The 19843-nt window shown below is 34.1% G+C and overlaps 1 protein-coding gene across 2 annotated transcripts in view; it reads right to left on the reverse strand.

Moving 5' to 3' along the window:
* Positions 1-1851: 1851 nt before the first annotated feature.
* LOC116352350 (protein N-terminal asparagine amidohydrolase) overlaps positions 1852-19843 on the reverse strand; it is a 43927-nt gene continuing 25935 nt past the window's right edge. For both annotated transcript variants that reach the window (XM_031784872.1, XM_031784873.1), the window contains exons 2-7: positions 12832-12957; positions 12506-12635; positions 12210-12395; positions 5234-5442; positions 4833-4994; positions 1852-3278 (exon numbers count right to left, since the gene is read on the reverse strand). In XM_031784872.1, coding sequence (XP_031640732.1) covers positions 3153-3278; positions 4833-4994; positions 5234-5442; positions 12210-12395; positions 12506-12635; positions 12832-12954 — 936 coding nt within the window. In that variant the 5' untranslated portion in view covers positions 12955-12957 and the 3' untranslated portion in view covers positions 1852-3152. The remainder of the gene's footprint in view (positions 3279-4832; positions 4995-5233; positions 5443-12209; positions 12396-12505; positions 12636-12831; positions 12958-19843) is intronic.

The raw sequence follows: 19843 nt of genomic DNA on the forward strand, positions 1-19843 counted from the left end.
TGTCATGATTCAACGCGGTTATTTAACCAATTTTCACATTACTTTTGATCTTTTGACCAATAAACATGATAATTTTGGTCAGACATCATGTTTTAACACTATTTAACACGGTTATTGAGGTCGGTTGCACGTCTGCCGTGAATTGAGTTGTTTTTGTATATTTATCTCATGATGTACATGGCGGAAAAGTTCATCTTATAGTGTAAGACTTTTTATGTTGTATCGCTTTGCTTTTTCAATGGCACGTTTGTAAAACAATTCAACGCTTTTTAATTGCTTTCAATCAATGGTTTATCCCAAGGTAAGGCATTTTTTCTCAACTGAGTCAAGTGTAAAATGCATAGAAGTAGTTTTCACCAGAATTGCAGACGTAGCGTGTATTTATGAGAATATTCAAAACCGAAAAAAGTGTCAGAGAATCACAGATGTGAATAGATTATCCCAAATAAAATATTGCCTGAAATATTGATTTAAAGATAACAGAAAAAGTTTTGGTTTCGATTATTTATGTTAAATGTTAACATTTAATTCGCAAAATTTCGTTTAAATTGCAATATTTACATTATTTTTTCATCTTCGTTTACAGATTAAAATAAAATTCCGAAATAATGCTGTAGAATTTGTCTGGTACAAAAGCATTGGGTGGATCGCCATAATATTTTATGCGTACATCTTGCAATGACACTTCAGCGGACGACCTTTCATGCAATTTACTCAAACAGGTCCATGGCTCGAATCCATCAAAACTTACCGAAATTTCGTATTCCGTTTCTGACATAATAACGATTGGATTGGTCAGTTTGATTTCTAAGTCGTATGCTTCATTACTCCTGCAATGCTGGTTACATTCAATTTATAAACATTCGGTGATAGCACTGCTAATTTTGATTTCCATCGACATTCTAGTAGTTGAATTCGTTAAAAATCCATGGAATTTGCAGCCACCAAGTAAAATCTTCTCCGTTGCGGTGAATTTTAGCGGTGCAGAGCAGGGAATATAGTCTTCAGCCGAACTTAGCAATACAATTCCATTTTTTCCCCCAGCTAATCGTACTTGATACATAAATTTTGACATAATACAGTATTTTTTCATTTCCGTCGCTGTAATTATCGTTTCAGTGGACGATTTGGAACTATAAACGAAAATTAGTAGCAAAATGATGAGTACACAGCCAAAATAATACGATTTACAAAATATCCTGGAAGAATCGCATTTTCTTCGTTAAAATATGTTATACTTACATCTTCGATCAACAAGAAAACTGTATTGACTGGCACAAACACGTTGTCAACGTTGTCAATTGGTGACATTGGTGCATTGGTGCAACGTTAAAATTCATGGAATTGTACGACTTGAATTTTACCTTAGTTCTGTCAGAAATCGCAACAAACTTCATTATATTTCTTAAATTAAGATGCTGTTGAAAGTAATGGGAGGAGATGACAGCAAATTTTAAAATTGGCGCGCTGTTTAGTTTCGATTTGAGTTGTTAAATTACATTGACGTCCCCTTTGAAATTGGTGGCGCCACCGTCGGCTCAATGAGACTTGAAGTCTTCACATCGTGTCATTGGTTGAAAGTCAATCGAATTCGTTGCGACTACTCATCTCGGTCAAACAACCTCTCTTCATTATCGCACAAAATCTACTGTCAACGCAAGTGATTGATCTAATAACTAATAGTTGCATCACAATGCAATGAACAGACAGACAGACTTTTTTAAACGTAAATGTATTAGCTTACCTATGTCCCGTTAAATTTAACGTTTTGCTGCTATACTTACATAGAAACGCATTTGATGGAACTTAAGGCGTTTGCACATTCTTAACAACACAAATGAAACAATTGTATTTTCTTATTTTGGCTGTTGTGGGATTGAATATATTTCTATAACATTTTATTGAACTAAAGTACACATTTCTTTAATTGTAATTTATAAGCTCAAAATTGTTGTATGTGTGTGTATTCATCATTTAAAAACCGAAACAAAAATTATTATTAGATGCGCATTGTTACACTTAGAATCGATTTTTTTTTTGATTAAGTCAAATTCACGTACGAGGAACGTTTTTTCTGTTACTATATGCTTATATGTGATTTATATATTGAGATATATACAAACTCTTTTTTTTTCTTATTTTCCACTCTTTTATAAAAAAAATATTTGAAGTTAATATTATACGTTGTTCGTCTTCAAAATCTCCAATATAAACATAAGATACAATGGGGATTTTTTTTTTTTTTTCAAAATCAGTGATGCGATAAATCGCATTGTGGTGAGTGGATTTAGTATTCGTATTGTATGGCAAGAGCGGAAAATTGGGAAACCCATATTTGGGGAAGCAAATTTATATATAGATAGATATGATATTGTGTATGTGGTGTTGCTAAATTACTAAACAAAATTATGACATTGCAATAAATTAAGTTAATTGATAAAAATGTAGATTTTCGCTTCGGTGCCGTCGGCTCTTTATTTTCTTTTCTTTTTTTAATTCGCACATTGTTTTGCATGCTCTCACCTTTTTATACTTCAAATCTTCGTCTAATTCTCAAAAACATATTTTTATAATAATAATAATAATCATAATAAAAAAAACACATCATAAAGAAATGATTAACGATAATTAAATAGTAACGTAAAATATCATTTTTTGTTGATAACAATTGGATTTGACATACATTTATATATTATGTTTTTTTTTTTATCGGAAATTTTCTATTTTTTCTCATCATTTTAACTTCAAAATGCATTGTGAATCGAGTTTTGAATGCAATTTGTGATTTCGTTTGTTTTTTTGCTCGACATAGATCTACTAAACTTATCGATTTTGGAATAGTTTGATGGCAACGGTAATAAATTGTGGCCTGACATGGACAGTAGACAAAGTGCATTCATTTTGATACAAACGCATTTTTTTCATTCATGTTATAATTGATTTTTGCGATATTTATTGACCTCTTCCATTATATAATTGTTTGAATTTTGTTTCTGTTTGTTTTTCTTTAATGAAATTGAGCTGAGAATTTCGGAATTGTTTTTCGTTACACAGAGTTTCTTTTATATATATATTTATACTAATAACAAAATTCTTGCTTTTGTCCTCGTAGCACACAATCAAAAAACAAGAGAGATAATTGTTAGTTTTAATTAAAATCTTACTAATGTCCAGGTGCCAGTCATATCGTCGCGTTGATAATAACGTGGCCGATTATCACGAAATACAGTCACCGCCGGAAATTGATTATCTTGAATATATTTCAATGTTAGCCGAACCTGTTGTTAGTGTCGTCAATTCCATCAAATAGAGACAGCATTTGGCAAGCGGCGAGTGTAAAACAGCGATGAAATAAATTGATTGAGAAGGGAAGAGAGAGAGAGAGATCATAGAATAATAAATTTGATAAACAAAATGTAATTTTAAATGTTTTATAAGATAGTTGATATTTCTGGTGAGTAAATTCATGTCGGTTTTTTAAAACTGTTTGTAAATTATTGATGTACGAATGTGTGCATATCTTTTGTGCCATTTTATTTCCACTAAAGTTCAATAAATAAAATATCTGCCAACCGGAGAGAGAGAGAGAGAGAGAGAGAGAGAATTAAAACGGTAGAATAAATGCGTAACTTATTTGCAAAGAGTGCGGTTGGCCGTGCTCGCAAGCTTACGATTTAAACACATATTTATGCCTTATGTCAATATGGTAAATTACAAACGGACAATAGAGAGACAAATGTACGCATCATCAATTGGTAACGTTTATGAGCGGCTTAACAAGGCTAAATCCATGAAAAATAAAATATTTATTAATTTAATTGAAATTTGAGACATGTGCTTGTAATCGATGCGATGCGATGCAATGCAATGCGCACAACGTATTTCTGTGGCGTGTGCTCATGACGATTGACCACATTAAGTGTCACTTCGGTGTGTTTTTTTCCTTCTTCTACGGAACACATACGGGAAAAAATTTCAGTAAATCCGCTAACTTGAAGATTTTTCTATTTTTTTTTAATGGCAATAAATAAAATAAATTTTCAAAACGAAACGAACGAAAAAAAAAAATTATATAAATTTTTCATTTGATAATAGAAAAACTTGTAGTCATTAAAAGTGGTGAGCATCTTGGATGCTGAAATTTAAACCGTGCTTACTTTGCTCCATTCTATTAACTGTCGATGCGATGCACTTGAGCACTTGGCTGCCAGATGCAGAGAAACAAAAAAAAACGACATACACACACAATAATGAAGAGATTGACGATTACGGAACAGAAATGAATGAATCGTACGTACAAATGTTGCTGTACGGATCGTAAAATTGATGTGGTGGTATGTGTGTGTTTGATATTTGGTCGTTTTATGTCCGAAAAAAAAGTGCATCAAGCAAACACTTGACACAACTATCAGTATTTGATACCGAATGCATCGTGAACGCAAATTAAAATTATTTTGGCCATAAAAATTGGCGTTCTGATGGCTGAGCTCACGCAATACCCAATGCTCATTCAAACCGCATTTGCAACTGAATTATTGCAATATTAATAATAGTAATGGTAATCGATGAATTTGAAAATCATGATAGCCTCTTAATCGTCGGTGTGTGCGTATATGCGATCAAATAGCATTTTTCAGAAGTGAAATAAAAAAAAAATGCGAAAAAAAAACTTTGTTTTAACGCACCGAAGCAGACAAATTCACAAACGTCGACAATGAATTATGCAAATATCGAGTGCTGTTGTTGTTGTTGTCAGCTTTTTATTTTTCTTAATGCTTTTTTTAGTAAATTATGTTTAATGGTAATTTTATGTGTGCGACACAAACACCTACCTGATTCGTGAAATGTGGTGGTTCCACTTCTGGACTGGTTGATAAATGCGTTAATAAAAATTCATCACTTTGAGCTAGCCATAGATCAACTCCTCGGATGGGATCATAATTAAATGGTCCTATGCGCAACATGCCGGCCGTTGAATCGTATATATCTAAAACCTGTTTGAAATCATCCCAAATAAAAATAACAACAAAACGGAAAAACAAAACGAAAATTAAATGATTTTACTTAAAACACATTTTTTTTGTGGTTGTTGTTGTTGCTTTTAATCTGTTCGCTTGCAATACGGATTTTGCAATAATTTGTGCGCAATGTACAAATCAGACACCAGCATCCATACAAATGTGTGTATGTATGGTGTGCGCGAACACATTTTGATTGCCATTCTTCAACTCACCGTTTGGCCGCCAGTAAAATTTCGTGCTTGGCGCAATTGCAAATCGGGACCTTTGTCTGGAAACGAAGCTGGGAATATTTCACCGGTTTTTATGTTCACACCGACACCATAAATAATTGGCCAATTTGTTTCACCACGTAAAATTGTATTCAATTCGCCGACACAGGCTTGCGTCAAATCGATTTCCATTGGTAGTTTATGAAATGACTCTATTTTTGTGTACATTGGTTAGAAACATACCGAAACAAGAAACGAAAGAAAAGAAGATGAAAAAAATGTTGTAGAGAAGAACGAACAAAAGCAGTTAACCAAAATGATATTTAGCGATTTTCTTTGGCACATCAATAGAAAGTAAATGATTTGCAACGTTTTAATGTTTGTGTGCGCTCAAAGTAATCACAATGTCAAAAAGATTTATAAAAAATCATATATAAATATTTTGTTCGTCGGTTCGGTGTGCAGAAACACATTTCCGATAAATTACTTCAAGTCATCTCGTTTACCGAAACGAAAATCACACACACAACACACGCCACAAATAACATTTCAGTGCATTTCCTTGTTGGCACTGATTGGTGACGACGATGATGAAAACAACGACAACGACGATGGTAAAAAGCAAAAGGAGAAAAGAGCGCTTTGGTCAAGCTATTAATTTAAGCTAGATAAATTATCATCGATAAATGATACGAGGTAAGTCAAGGCGAAACCGAACCGTTCATACGTAACAAATACATCTATCTGTATTAAATTACCTTCATTATATGCTAAAAATCCTTCTTCCATCTATCACAGAATAGACAATGTGTGTAAATGAACGAACCCTGATGCAAAATAGTTGGATGCCATCAATTGTGAGATTGATTTGTCAAAACATCTGTATGTGACCGATTTAAGTGTAATAATTTAATCACAAATACTTACAGCAGGGATACCAAAGAAACAGATTCATTTGAAAGGACTAGTTGTATTGAACAATTTAGAAAAAATTGAATCGTTTTATTTTAAATCGTGTATATTATTTGTGGCAAAGCGTCGGAAACCACTACCGAATGGTCATTGAGTGATAAGATGGGAGTGTATGAGTGTGCGGCAATAATGTAAGAGTAATATGTAAAGTGTGCACATGATGACGGCAAATAAAATGAAAAACCGCACCAATTTACCCACATTTTGAGCATATTAGTTATATTCTAATAAATTCATACCGATTGATATCTAAATTAGAAATCTACTTTGAAAAAGCGAACCAATGTGCAGCAAGGGAAACAAAGACAAGCGATAGCATTCATTTGGAAATTGGAGACTCTCTCTTTCCCTCTGTCTCTCGGTATTGTTCTAAAACATTAACGAAACTCCCATGAAAAATGGCATCAAATGACCGGAATGCGATAACGATTTTCAAAGTTTCTTAAAGCGCCACAACAACACATACACACATACATACATATCGAATGAAACGCACGACGACGACCAGTACCATATCCGAGAGTTCTCTCTCTTGGAAGAATTATGAACACTTTTCCGTTTATCAGCATTGCCATTGGCCCATTACACATGGTGTGCATCTTAATGTCTTTTGCACAATTCTCGCTACCGAAAAATCGAAATGAATCGTTCTCTCACATAAGCTCGGACATTCATTTTTCAATGCGAGATACAAGAGAATCAAATTGAATGAATGACAGTCATTTAACTCTTTCTGTCAACCGATTATCCAACAAAATCAATCAAAGTTTTGAATTTAGATTTGCATTTGAAACATTTGAACATCTTCCTCGTTTCGATTTTCCAAACCCATTCCCCTCCACATTCCTGTGTCATCTATTGGAAAATTGTCAGTCGTTAAATAAATTTGACGCAATCGAAATCGTTTTTGACTGGCAAATTGATGAAACCAAATCACTCTTTGGTTATCGAATGAATATTTTACAAACCGTTTATATATTGCTTCTTTTGGTCGGCATTTGATCAGGTGTATTTCCCATTGTTGAACATATACCATATATTCTTTTCTTTAATTTTGTTGCCAACGTTTACATCTTAATATTCTCTCACACACACACATACGCATAGAAAATACTTTGTGTCGCTGTGATTTTATTTCAATGGCATGGCCATTTTACAAGCAATTCCAATTTTACTTGGGCTCACTCTTTTGTGGTCAAACGATTGCATTTTTGACCGAATTCGAAGCATGATGCTATTCATCTTCTTAAATTACGAATTTGAATTTCTAATCTAAATCTAAAACATGAATCAGTGTCTGCTTTTCCTGCCATCTTTCCTTTCTGTTTACATACGTTCATCTACTAGCTCCTTCGCTCTTGCACCGTCTGTCTATTTTGCACTGCCTTCCGTTTTATCCGATGAAGGTGTGCACATGCTGCAAATGTTGAACGTTTGTTCGCCAAGGATAGAGAAAAGGAAGAGACACAAAGAGAGAAACTGAGAGAGAGAGAGAGAGAGACAGAGGAGAGAAAATCAAAAGTAGCACCACCGAGCGAATCGATTAGATTATGGACATAAGTTGTGTAGCGAAAAATCTATAACTATAAATCGAAGAGTAAGAGTTAGAGTCTTGTTCAACAAGCACATTCACCTTGTTTGCCTTCTTTAACCATTGAACAGAAGGTAAAGGGAACGATGTGAACAACAACTAAAACAAACGATGTACGACCATCATCACTTCCTCGATGATTCAATTCGACTTTGATGTTTATTCGCCGTGGTTATCTTTTCCCTTTTAATTTTTGACACTGAAAATCATTGTCTTGTTTTGGCAAGAAGAGCCATTTAAATATTATGCAGAATGCATACCCAAACAGACTGTACCAGTCAGCGTACAGTAAAATGAGTTTAGAAAAGGTTTGTATGTACCTCGAATTCTTTTTTCGCTTTGTCTATTTTTAAACGGAATAGTAAAAATGCTGTAAGTAGCAACAAGCACGTGCACATCTCGAAGAGAGCCAGATAATATTGATACGTAAACGGAATTAATCGACGACAACACACACTACACTCATTCTCTGTTTCTCATACCGCAAGTGCATCACATTTCTAAACCAAACCACAAATGGATAAAATGCGACATTGTAATAATGTCCGGCAATATCATATGGTCATGTGTGTGTGTATGATATGTTTTACTTTCTATCTCTCTTTCTTTCTCGGTGTTTTCTCATCGCAAATTATTGAGAAATGCGAGCTTGGTACCTCTCCAGTGTGTTCTCTGTGTAGTATGTTTGTGCACCATTTATGCTCATGTTTTTGCGAAAACGGATATGTAACATAATAATTTATTCGACTAAAAAGGACATCGGACACTGGGATTAAATTAATCAGAAAATTGACGATAGACGATGATATTGAATTAAATTCATTGGCATGTTTTGGTCATCCCTTCTATCATGCCATGCAAACCAACCTTAACACATACATATTTTCCATAACAAATCCACGTGCATACACTACATACACCTATCACATATTGTAGACCGTCCAGTAGGACATTTAACATTGAACATCAGCAGAAAACACAATTTACAACTTGTAGACTGCAGTGAAGAAAAGACTTGGACCAATCTGGTAGTAAAAAAAATAAAGCTTTAGTGCTTTTTTGTCGTTTCGATGATAATAATATCAGTTTCTATTTATGGCTTTCGTGGCAAAAGACGGTGATCATGCAAAAAATGCTACATTATGTAAACTAATTTAACCATAGAGAAAATCGCATGTAAATCGCATAATAATAAGCCAATTTTCAATGTGACTATGAATGACTGATGCATGCATTGAGATTTAAAAACGCATTTTGTAAATTGCTATTTCATAATTGTGCATATACATATATTTATTTCCAAAAGGAGGTGCCGTTCAATACGGCACTGCCACCCCGCATATGCATATAGGCAGCATTGTATGCATTTCGTTCAACTAAATTCAAACAAAATCGGAGCTCGATTTGCATACAATACAAAATGAAATTGATACTTGTTGGGTCCAATCAGTAATGTAGTAATAAAATTCAATTAAATACAAAATGTGTGTGTGTGTGCGAAGAGATCAACAACAACAATAACAACATCAACTTGCATTGCGCAAATATTGACAATGAATTGCGATGCAATGTATGCCATACATTTTATAGAAAAATTAACAAACACACGTACACATCGACGACGACGATGGCGACGGCGACCACCAACTCCAAATCACATTGTATAGTGGTAAAACGGACCGTAAAGATGAACATTGAAAGTCGAACATATAAGGAGGGATCTTAATGCCACTTACAGCTTTACAATCATATTTACTGCAACTATAAGGTGCGAGCGCGACCGACAGAGCGTCCAACTCTATTAAATGTATTAGATTCAATGTAACGGCGCATCATTCACTCACTCACACTCCCCAATAGTGTGTCGTCGTCGTTGTCGTTGTCGTTTTCGGTGTAGGAACCGGGGGAAGATAGAAGGAAAATAATAAATGCACAAATCTGTTGCATTGCATTATATGTGATAGACATAGTGTATGTGTGCATATATATGGTAAATAATTAGATGCAAACACAAAATACATTATTATTGACTAATTTAATTTAATATGTTTGCATACTGATGTTTATGTATGCCAATTTACTTTAACATTTTCAATCTTTAATGGCAAATGACGTGAGAAAGAGAGATAGAAAAACGATGGCCATTGATGCAAACATGAATCGAAAAACAAAACCTCACCATACACCCAAAGAGCGTAAACACTAAATTGAAAATGACGACACTAAAGGTAGGAATAAAAAAACACATCTAACGAGACAGAATGAGACATGTGATGATAATATATGTGTGCTAACATATGTTCCCGATTTTGTTGTTGTTGTTGTTCCTTTCTTGATTGCCCGAAGCGAATGCATTTCGTATCTCATTCTTATTAAACAATAAATATTGCAAAGACGAACAAAGAGCTTACGTGAATGTGTGCTTAGATATTTATTTGAACATCATTCGATTTGTATTGATAAAGAGAGAAGATGTTTCGCAAATTAATTTTAATGCAATCAAAGATTGAGATATTGGCAACAGTATCGAATTATTATTATTTGCTTGCTGCATATATATATCTATATCGGTAGTCTCTTCTTGCATTGTTCGAAACAAAAAAAAAGATTTGTGTCGGTCACAAAAGCAATCCAAATCGAATGCAAATCAATGTACAAGAAGAAAATGGCAAAGACAGAAGAGCCACCACATAAAACACTCTTCAGATTACAAAAGCCGATCGTCTCTCTGTCGGCATACGCGAAACTCCAAGTAGTGAACGTGTGAGTGAGAAAGATGATGGTAAATAATCTTTCTTGGACAATCTTGTTAACTCGATGTGTTACATGTTCGATGAGCATGTAAAATGTCAACTTTTAGTTAGTACAAACGTTTGTACATGCCTCATAAAATCCTCTTCCTAATTTATATTTCTCATTTAACAACGGCCGTAAATCAACTTGTTTTCACATTTTGCTTTGGCACTTTTGGTTGTTGTTTTTTTTATCTTGCCTGCATGTGAATGTGTGTGTGTGTGACAGAGTTCGACTTTAGTTTATAGATATGAGGTGCCGTATGCCTTGTGAATAGTTTCTTTATTGTTTAATTATTTATCTGCGGTTGAATGAATTTTGATAAATGTAATAATTCAAATGAATTTCAACCACTGTCACTACGTTCTCGAATAACAATTGTTTTAACTCTGTTTTTCGCATTTTAATCACCACTTTTACAACCGACATTGATTACTGATAAAACTATTTTCGGACGAATATTTCATCGGAAGAAGTACTAATGTTCGCCCACATAAAAATTAAATTTATTGCTCATTTTTCGTGCGTGTGTGTTGTTTTTTCTTCATTTCAAAATAAACGAGTATGTATAGAGGTTGTTAATGCAGACTTATAAATCATACAAGTGCAACCCTATAACACTGTCATAATTGAAGTTCATAAGATACATACTCGCATACACACATATTAACGGTATATGCAATGCGGCCATTATAATGGTCATTTATTAAAACTAACACACTTATTCGGCCCTCTTTTATTCATTTAATTCGAAATGTGAAAAGTAAAAAAAAAAAACAGAAATCCTTCCAAACAACTCTCTGAGACATTAGATGCACTGCATTATTGGCTGCAATTGCGTTTATTCAATGACAGTAAAACCATTTAATGCAGACGCGCCATTGTGAATACCGACACTGTAATCGACAAATATATGAATGAATCAAATGCGTTGAAGAGCAGAGAGAGAGAGAGAAAAGTGAAACGGGAAAAACAATTGAAAATTGAATAAAGTAATTCGATAACGGTTTGATTAAGAAAAAGAGAGCAAGGGGAATCGTAAATTGGGAATCTGTGTGCCACTAGCAAATAGCATAAATTGAATTAAATGACCACATAAATCTGTTCTCAATTAATAATTAAATCGAATCAATTTTACAAAAGCAATACTTGATTCCATTGTTCAATTTCTTTTTCGTTGTCGCCTTGCCCATCATGACAAGATGTACACGCGTTCTCTTTCTTGAGCATTTCATTGTTTTTTTATGTGCCACAAATTTAATTTCGTTTGATTTTACAGAGTGCATATATTCATTTAACGATACACATCGAATACGAAGTGTGTGTGAGTCGAGTATATTGTCGCATATGAAATAGCTTCAACTTATTGACCTCTGTCAATTAAATGGTATAACGTCTGAGTTAAAGCACACAAGCGTCTCATTGCGACCGATCGCATTTATCAATTGAATGTATGTATGTTGACGGGTTTTTTGTTTCGTTCGTCGTTTCGATTTCCAAGAAAATGAGCACCAATGCAATTAATACAGTATCGGAATATTAACGTTACGAATCATTCATGGAATTATTATTGTGCCGTATTGTTTTTATATTCGACTTGGGTGTTTTCGAATTTTCACTTACGCATTATCGTATAAAATAAGTCTTCAGCATAGCCACCCGGTTGGTCTCTGTAACCGCCAATCAATTGCAATTCTATTCGACCTTCTGGATAACCAAATGCCAATGCATTAACTCTATGCACCATGGTTGAAACGGCCTCATCCGTTCCGTTGCCATCTAAATGAGCCAGCGCAACAGCACCAGAACCTATTGCAATTTAATGTTATATTTTGTTGAATTTTCTCTTTTTATTCGCTAAAATTATGATAAACACAATGTATTTTCGTTCGTGTTTGGATTAATTAGAATTCACTTACCTGAATGTCTAACTACAACTATAATACAAGTGGTGGCATCATCTGAACCAATAATATTGACATTTTTATCGTGCGTTGCAACCGCTGCCATTTCCCTTTGGCCTACATATAAGAGACCTACTGGGCCGATCTGTTTGTGTACAAAACAATAAAAATGAAAAAACAAAAAAAAAACAAATATTATTCAACGAATAATGAATCTTGATAATAATTCTTGGAATAATGATTCGGTTTAATGGAATCGACATTCATACTAGCTTCTTTGAAAATCTATTTTTTTGAACGTCATCTCAAAAGCAAACAAAAAAAAATTCTACTTTGCTTACCGTTTTCGTTGGTATCGATACCAATTGATTGGCATAATCTCTGTATACTGGATGTTGCATGAACAATGACACTGTGTCGGACGGACAGTCATCTTGAAGAACGCCATTTAATACCAAAACCATTTTCTGAAAATCAAAATGAAATGTAAAATTATTTTTTATTTATCTATTTAATTGTGTTTTATTTTGTGTGTGTGTGTGTTTTTATCGTCACAAAATGACGTTGTTTACATTTGTTGTGGTTCTATATTAGAGAAATTAAAAACAAAAGAAAAAGAAAGTATTGAAATATAAATGTGAATGAAAGAAGAGAGAAGTGCTGATCACGAATCATGAATCTTGATAAGTTTTCCATTGCAATGTCTATATATGTGTGTTTGTGTGTTTCTTCACATTTCGACGTGCTGATAATGTAATGTGCTCGAGAGAGCGCGCGCACACACACACACACACACAAAAATTTACGTCAAAGAGGAAATGGAAAAACAAAAACACACGAAATCGATGACAAAATGAAGTGAATCTAGAATTAAATTATGCCAGAGTAGAATTGGCCCGTAAAGAGCATTGAGATGAGAGTAAAATAGAGAAGATGCCATCTTCGGGGCATATACAAAACAAAACGCGACGAATAAATAATACTTTCAACATCATTTTTATCAGCATGAATCAATGCCACTGTGAGAGATGTTTGTTTTATGTTCATCGGTTGCGGGTACAGGGAGTGAAAGAGAGACATGCCATCAAACCAAATGTGGCTGGAGTGTATGCGCCTTATTTTCATTTGTTTAATACGGATGCATGACTAACTCTTTGAATGAATGTTGTTGTTGTTGTTTTTTTGGCTCTCGTTCTCTGTCTCTCATCGAATTTACCGATTGCATTTAAATGTAATCGCTGGTCGGTCACAGTTGCAGTGTGCATATATGTATATATGCAAGATCACTCTATGAGAACTGAATAGACAATAATGGCGCGACAGATGACGATATGAATATTTTTCCGTTTACATCTCTTTTTTTCTCTCTGTCTCTCTGTTGAGGCAGTTTTCGTTTTTAAATGCTTTGTGTGCTATTTAATTTGATCGCTGGTATGAGCGCAATTGATTCCAACCGAATGGAATAAGACACAATCGCAAATAAACATGCGCACGCGCTCATTTGTGCGCGCACACTCTAACTCGATTGGTCGTCTGCAATGAAATAGAAACAAAAAAAAGCGACGAGAGACGAGCCATTTCAAAATCCCTTAAATAGTTGCAATCGATTGTAAACTTATTTATTTGGTCCGTGTGTCGTTCACCGAAATCGTGATTTAGATCCGAGGTTTGGATTTCGTTTCGTGTATGTTGCCATTTTTTTATTTTGTTTCTTCCACTCTCTGGTTAATTCGGTGTGCTTTTATTTTCTATTTACTGTGATCATCTTCCAGCGGTCGATCGCTTTGGAGCACATTGAAAAAGAAAGAGTTTCTATGTTCATTAATCGTGTGTCGTGGCGAATGTGCGCGATCCTAATAAACTACTGACAATATCGACGACGACCACAACAAAAAAAAATGATAATTAGACTTTAGAACATATTTAATGGTCAATTGCATAAGTTGAAAATAGCTACTAATGACGATTGACAGTTGATGGAACGTTTTGTGTGCTGATTTAAATTCGCGATCGGCCAACAATTGAAAACTTAACTATTCGAACAATGTATCGAACGGAACTTACAAAACCATTTGTTAAGTAAAGCAACCGCGATTGCAATTACTGGAATATCTGAATGTGTGCGAGTGTGTGTTTTTTTCCGGTGAATAGATTAGACGCACGTTTGCCTAAGCACAATTGTGAAATCGTATTTATTATTCGGACAAACGGAAAACGATGCATCATTCGCAATGGAGCGTATGCATAAAATGTCAACATCATGACAAAAGATACACAATCGTACAAGGCAATTAAAGTGAAACGTTGTTGTTGTATTTTTTGTGTCTTTTCGTTTAAAATTTTCATTGCATTGCGCATTTTCTTCAGTTTTGTTTTGATGCTTGAATATGGTTTTGATTGCACGCTTTTTCCATGTCCGTGCCGTTTTTAGTTTTTAGTCGTTGCCATTATGCATAGAAATTCAACTGTACGGATTATCATTATACTATATACATTTTTTTCGTTGTTATTCATCGTTTTGTGGTCTGTTTTTCTTGCAAATGCGTTTCCGTTCCACGGCCAAAGCGATCTTCAACAATCTGGTGGTTTTTTTTTTTCGTCTTTTCTTCGAAACTATTCAAATCTCATCCATAATAGATAGCAAATAATTTATCTGTGTCGCCTGTTCGTGTGTATGCATTCATCGTTTCAAAACTCATTGAGAAAATGCATTGCATTCGGTGATGTTTTTTTTTCTCTTTCATCTTCTTGTTTCTTTTCTATTTCTTTTTTTTCTCCCTTTTCTCAGCGCATTCGGTTGATGTTTGTTAATTTGACAATTGACCATTTAGCTTATGAAAACGGTCCGATGAAAAGAGTCATTGCAAGCGTCCGCGGTATATTGTAATAGGATTCGATTAATTATTTCTGAATGGACAGAGACAAGCGACAGAGAAGAGAGCGAGAGATACAGATTATTCAAATGCAAATGTGTGATTGTAAATCAAGTGACACGAACCAAGTGTATATGGATGGTTTATGCATTTACGGTATTTTCAAATGCATTTTTGTGCCGGAAAATCGATTCCAACGGCCAAACATAATCGTTGTCGTCGTGAGCGGTTTAATGTCTTCGTTGTTGCCATCGTTAGATTCGATAACAAATGTGAGCTGACATCAACCAAACAGCAATAATAGTATATTATTCTTCGAGCATTCGAAACCAAAACACATAATAAGCTTTTTGTGCTCTTCGGCGATCACCCAATGTTTGCTTCTCATTTCACATCACACATGTACGGTGTTCTAACAAATCAACAAAATTAATGCGCTTAAAGTATTTTTCAAATAAATCTTATTCTTGTGTTCGTCGTAATTTCGTACGTTCATTCTGTTGTTGTTACGGTTTCTTTTTGTATTCATCTTGTTGCTCTGCACTAAAAATGCTATCGTGTATATTTTTCTCATTTATAATTTTTGAAATGAATTTTAAGCAGCCACAGAACCAAATAACAAAACATCGAGAGAAAAAAATGATGCCATGCAAAAAGGCACCCGAAACAATTGCCAAACTTATTCTACACACTTCTCTTGCCTCACATGAAAAAATCAACAAAACAAATCGCCTATTTGGCAAAACATAAATGATGTACACGACGACTTTTTTTTTCATATATTCAGATATTTTTATTGGCCCATTGGTTCAGTGTGTTCGTTTGTACCCATTGATTCAATATGTTTGTCGAAAATGAATTACCATTTATGGCATATATCTCATTCAAAAAAAAAGGAATTCACCATTGAATTATCCGACACACACACGAAGCACCGTTGTGCCGAATAAAAAAAATCAACGGAATTGTTTTGTAATTTTCTTCTATTTCTAGGCACGAATGAACCATCTCATCCGGTCAAGAATGTTGTTTAAAACTTTTGGTTTTGATAAAATTTCATTTGGAAATTGGTGGTGAATAAACTTTCAACATTTACAAAAAAATGTGCCATTGAATGTCCCGTATTGAATCAGATAGAGTTTCAAGCAAAAACTGTGATGTGTGATAATAAGGTGTTAGCGTAAGTGATTTTCAATTCTAATTTGCCACTCTATATTCCAACAAAATAAGCTATGCATGAAACGTTGATTCTATAAAAAGAACTTTGTGCTTTGCTTATCAACACAAAAATTGTTTTGTAATTTGTCTATTTTTCTCTTATTTCTAGCACTGAATTCAAATGGACAATCCGATAAGATTCAATAACAAATCGGACGGCATTTCTAAAACATTTTGTATGAACAAAAAATAAATAAACAAATTTAGACAAATAAAAAAGGGGCTACAAACACCAAATCTGTTTACTCCAGTAAAATTCATTGAAAAATCAAATCAGACCGACGCACACACTACGGTGATATGCAAAACGGCTATGAAGAATGCGTAAATGTAATTCTGGAAAGAAATAACTTTATCAAAGGAATACGCAATTGATTATGTTTGGTCTGTATGTGTATGTGTGTATTTTTATTGCTTCTACAAAAGCCATTGATGTTTGTGTTTATGGCTATAGTAAATATCTTTTTCAAAGAGATCTGACATTCTCTCAGTTCATCTACGTACTATTGTCATTATTTTTTTTTTTTCTTCTCTCTTGCAAAAAAAAAATTCCGCCTTCTTCTTCAACTCTTTGATTTTTTTCTTCTTCTCAATAGACAAGACACTTAGTCTCGAAAGGAGATGCAACGATAATGAGAACAATTAGATTGTATGGCAAAGGCACTGGAAAAAGACGAAAAGGATCATATAGCGAGCAATCATTAAAGTGGCACGCATATTTTTTCTTCAATTTTCGCGGAACACCATCACCTTCCTCAGGTTGGAATTTACGATCGACCGTTATCGGATATATCAGCAGTTCATATTAATGCCACGGCAAATGCCGTTGAATCTGATTTCGGACAAAATATCTTTTCGGTCCCGCCAGCATTCTTGAACTATCGAAAAGAATGCATCAATGGCATAGAAGAATGAGAACGTAATCTGTTATGCAACAACATATGCTATATTATTTCGATGTTTTACGGCAAGAACATGAGAGAAAAGAACAGACGCGGCTGCTTTGTTTTGGTGTTTTCAATGAATTCTGAGAGACAAAGACACACCGATTGAACTTTACTTCGACTCAGATATGTTGAACCTTGGAATAATTTTAAAACATAAATTATTGTCTAAAGATTAATCAAAAATGTTGATTTCTGTTGACCGAAAAAAAATCGAAACACAATTAGGAGAAAATAATTATTCGTTTACTTCGCGCTAATATCAACATTCAGCTCAATTAAGATTATTTGAATCCAGTTGTACAGTTTTTTTATGACATTCATATTTCAAATTGAAAGAAACACCGGAAGAAAATTCCAATTAAGTTTTGCAAGCAGTTAGAGGAGAGAAAAAAAAAATGAATACTTTTACATGGAGACACAGAGAGATAAAGTACGAATATGAAGAAAGTTCAAATAGTCAACACAAAATCACCGATTATGATTGTATGACATTTAAATTTTGTAAATTAATGCCATGCACCAAGGATTTGAATGAATTTTTATGGGCATGCATGTTTTACTAGCTAAATGATTCTATATTATAAACATAAAACTTTATTGTAAATGTCGCGAGATGAGAATAGACCACGGAAGAGGAAAAGGCAAGAAAAAAAATGCACGAACCCGTGTGTGATGATAGCGAGTAATGTCGCGTGGATGTGTCCATAAAGATTGTTACAAAATGCATCTAATTATACAGTGGTATGATTGTTAATTCACAACTAGCCGTCGACGGCTATAACCATTCTTGTAAAACGATGCTAGTGCACGAAGAGTGGAAAAAATTGAGTTTTTAGCATGTAACGAAAGAACAAATTGCAACGGTTGAAAAATAAATTTCGTTTATACAATAAGCATTGAGGTTATTTTTAGCAACCACGAAGATATAAATCATATTTTCTGCAAGTGGATACTTTGGAAACCGAAAATTCATCAAATTAACGATTACAAACACAAATTGCGTGTGTGTGTGTGTGTGTATCTTGGAAAAAATATATAATCCAATTAAATTGTTTTGAGTTCGAGTGCTGTGCAGAAAAAAAATATATATAATATCCAATTTGATTCTCACATTGAATGTCATGCGCTTCTTTAAAAAGAACGCAACTATTCGAGCAAACAGCCCAACCCCTAGATCATGTAAAGCCTTGAACTTAGCAGCAACTGTTGAGGTGTTGCTACTAAAATTTCTCTTTTATATACCATTTCTGTCTGTATGTTGAATTTAATGCAAAATTATGGCTGTTAAATGAACAGATGCAACAAAATCAGCTGGAATCGTGTTCCATTCATGCACAAACACGGGAGGAAATTGAAAATTGAATAGATACATTGACATTTGAATGGGGTAGAATAAAAACTACTTCTCGAAAAATTGCTATTTTGAAACGAAACCTAAAAAAAATTTCAATGAAAAGTGAATCAATTTTTTTTTGTCCAATTGAAGTGAATCAAGAAAATTTTGTTCAATAAAAGTGAACCAAAAAAAAAATTTTACTCGGTTTTTTCAGTGTAAAATACACTAAAATGAATTTTTTTTTTGGGTTCACTTTTATTGAACAATTTTTTTTTTGGTTCACTTCAATTGGACGAAAAAAAATTGATTCACTTTTCATTGAAAGTTTTTTTTAGGTTTCGTGTTTAAACATTTTTCGAGAAGTAGGTTTTATTCTACCCCATTCATTTATTCGTTCACAAGTTGTGTGTGCATGTGCGTGTGTGTGAATCACACAATTGCCGTTGGAATTTATAAGCGTATTAATTCAAATCTCAGATGGTCGCGCGCGCATCACAACACAACACGAACATTATTTCGCACTCATCGCAATTTTTCAAAGTCCAGTTAATAAAAACAGAGATGTTTATTTGTTGTATATGCCAAATGTTTATTGGTTTTCTATCAATTTAATAAGACTCATTGGACACGCGTCACACAATCTAGCACCAATAATTTGCGATCGTCCATTTATACTGTATGCACCGTTGAAAATCTGTAGTCTGCGGTGCGTTGCAGCCAGAACATACTTCACATGCGGCCATCAAACCAATATGGTTGTTCAATTTTTTTTGTCATTTGGTGTGCTTTGTCGAATGGCATGTAAAGAATCAAGTGTTACATTAGACTTTTCTTTTGCAACAGAGCCGAGAAGATGATGAGCGCTAAGCACATGCTTAATATGAATCTATACACATTTGTAATGGATTTTGAATATGTTTCTATTGGTTTAGAGAGAGAGAGAGAGAGAGAGAGAGAGAGAGAGAGAGAGAGAGAGAGA

The sequence above is a fragment of the Contarinia nasturtii genome, unplaced genomic scaffold (genome assembly GCF_009176525.2).
Source record: "Contarinia nasturtii isolate CC-2019 unplaced genomic scaffold, AAFC_CNas_1.1 Cnas_scaffold_187, whole genome shotgun sequence".
NCBI lineage: Eukaryota > Metazoa > Arthropoda > Insecta > Diptera > Cecidomyiidae > Contarinia > Contarinia nasturtii.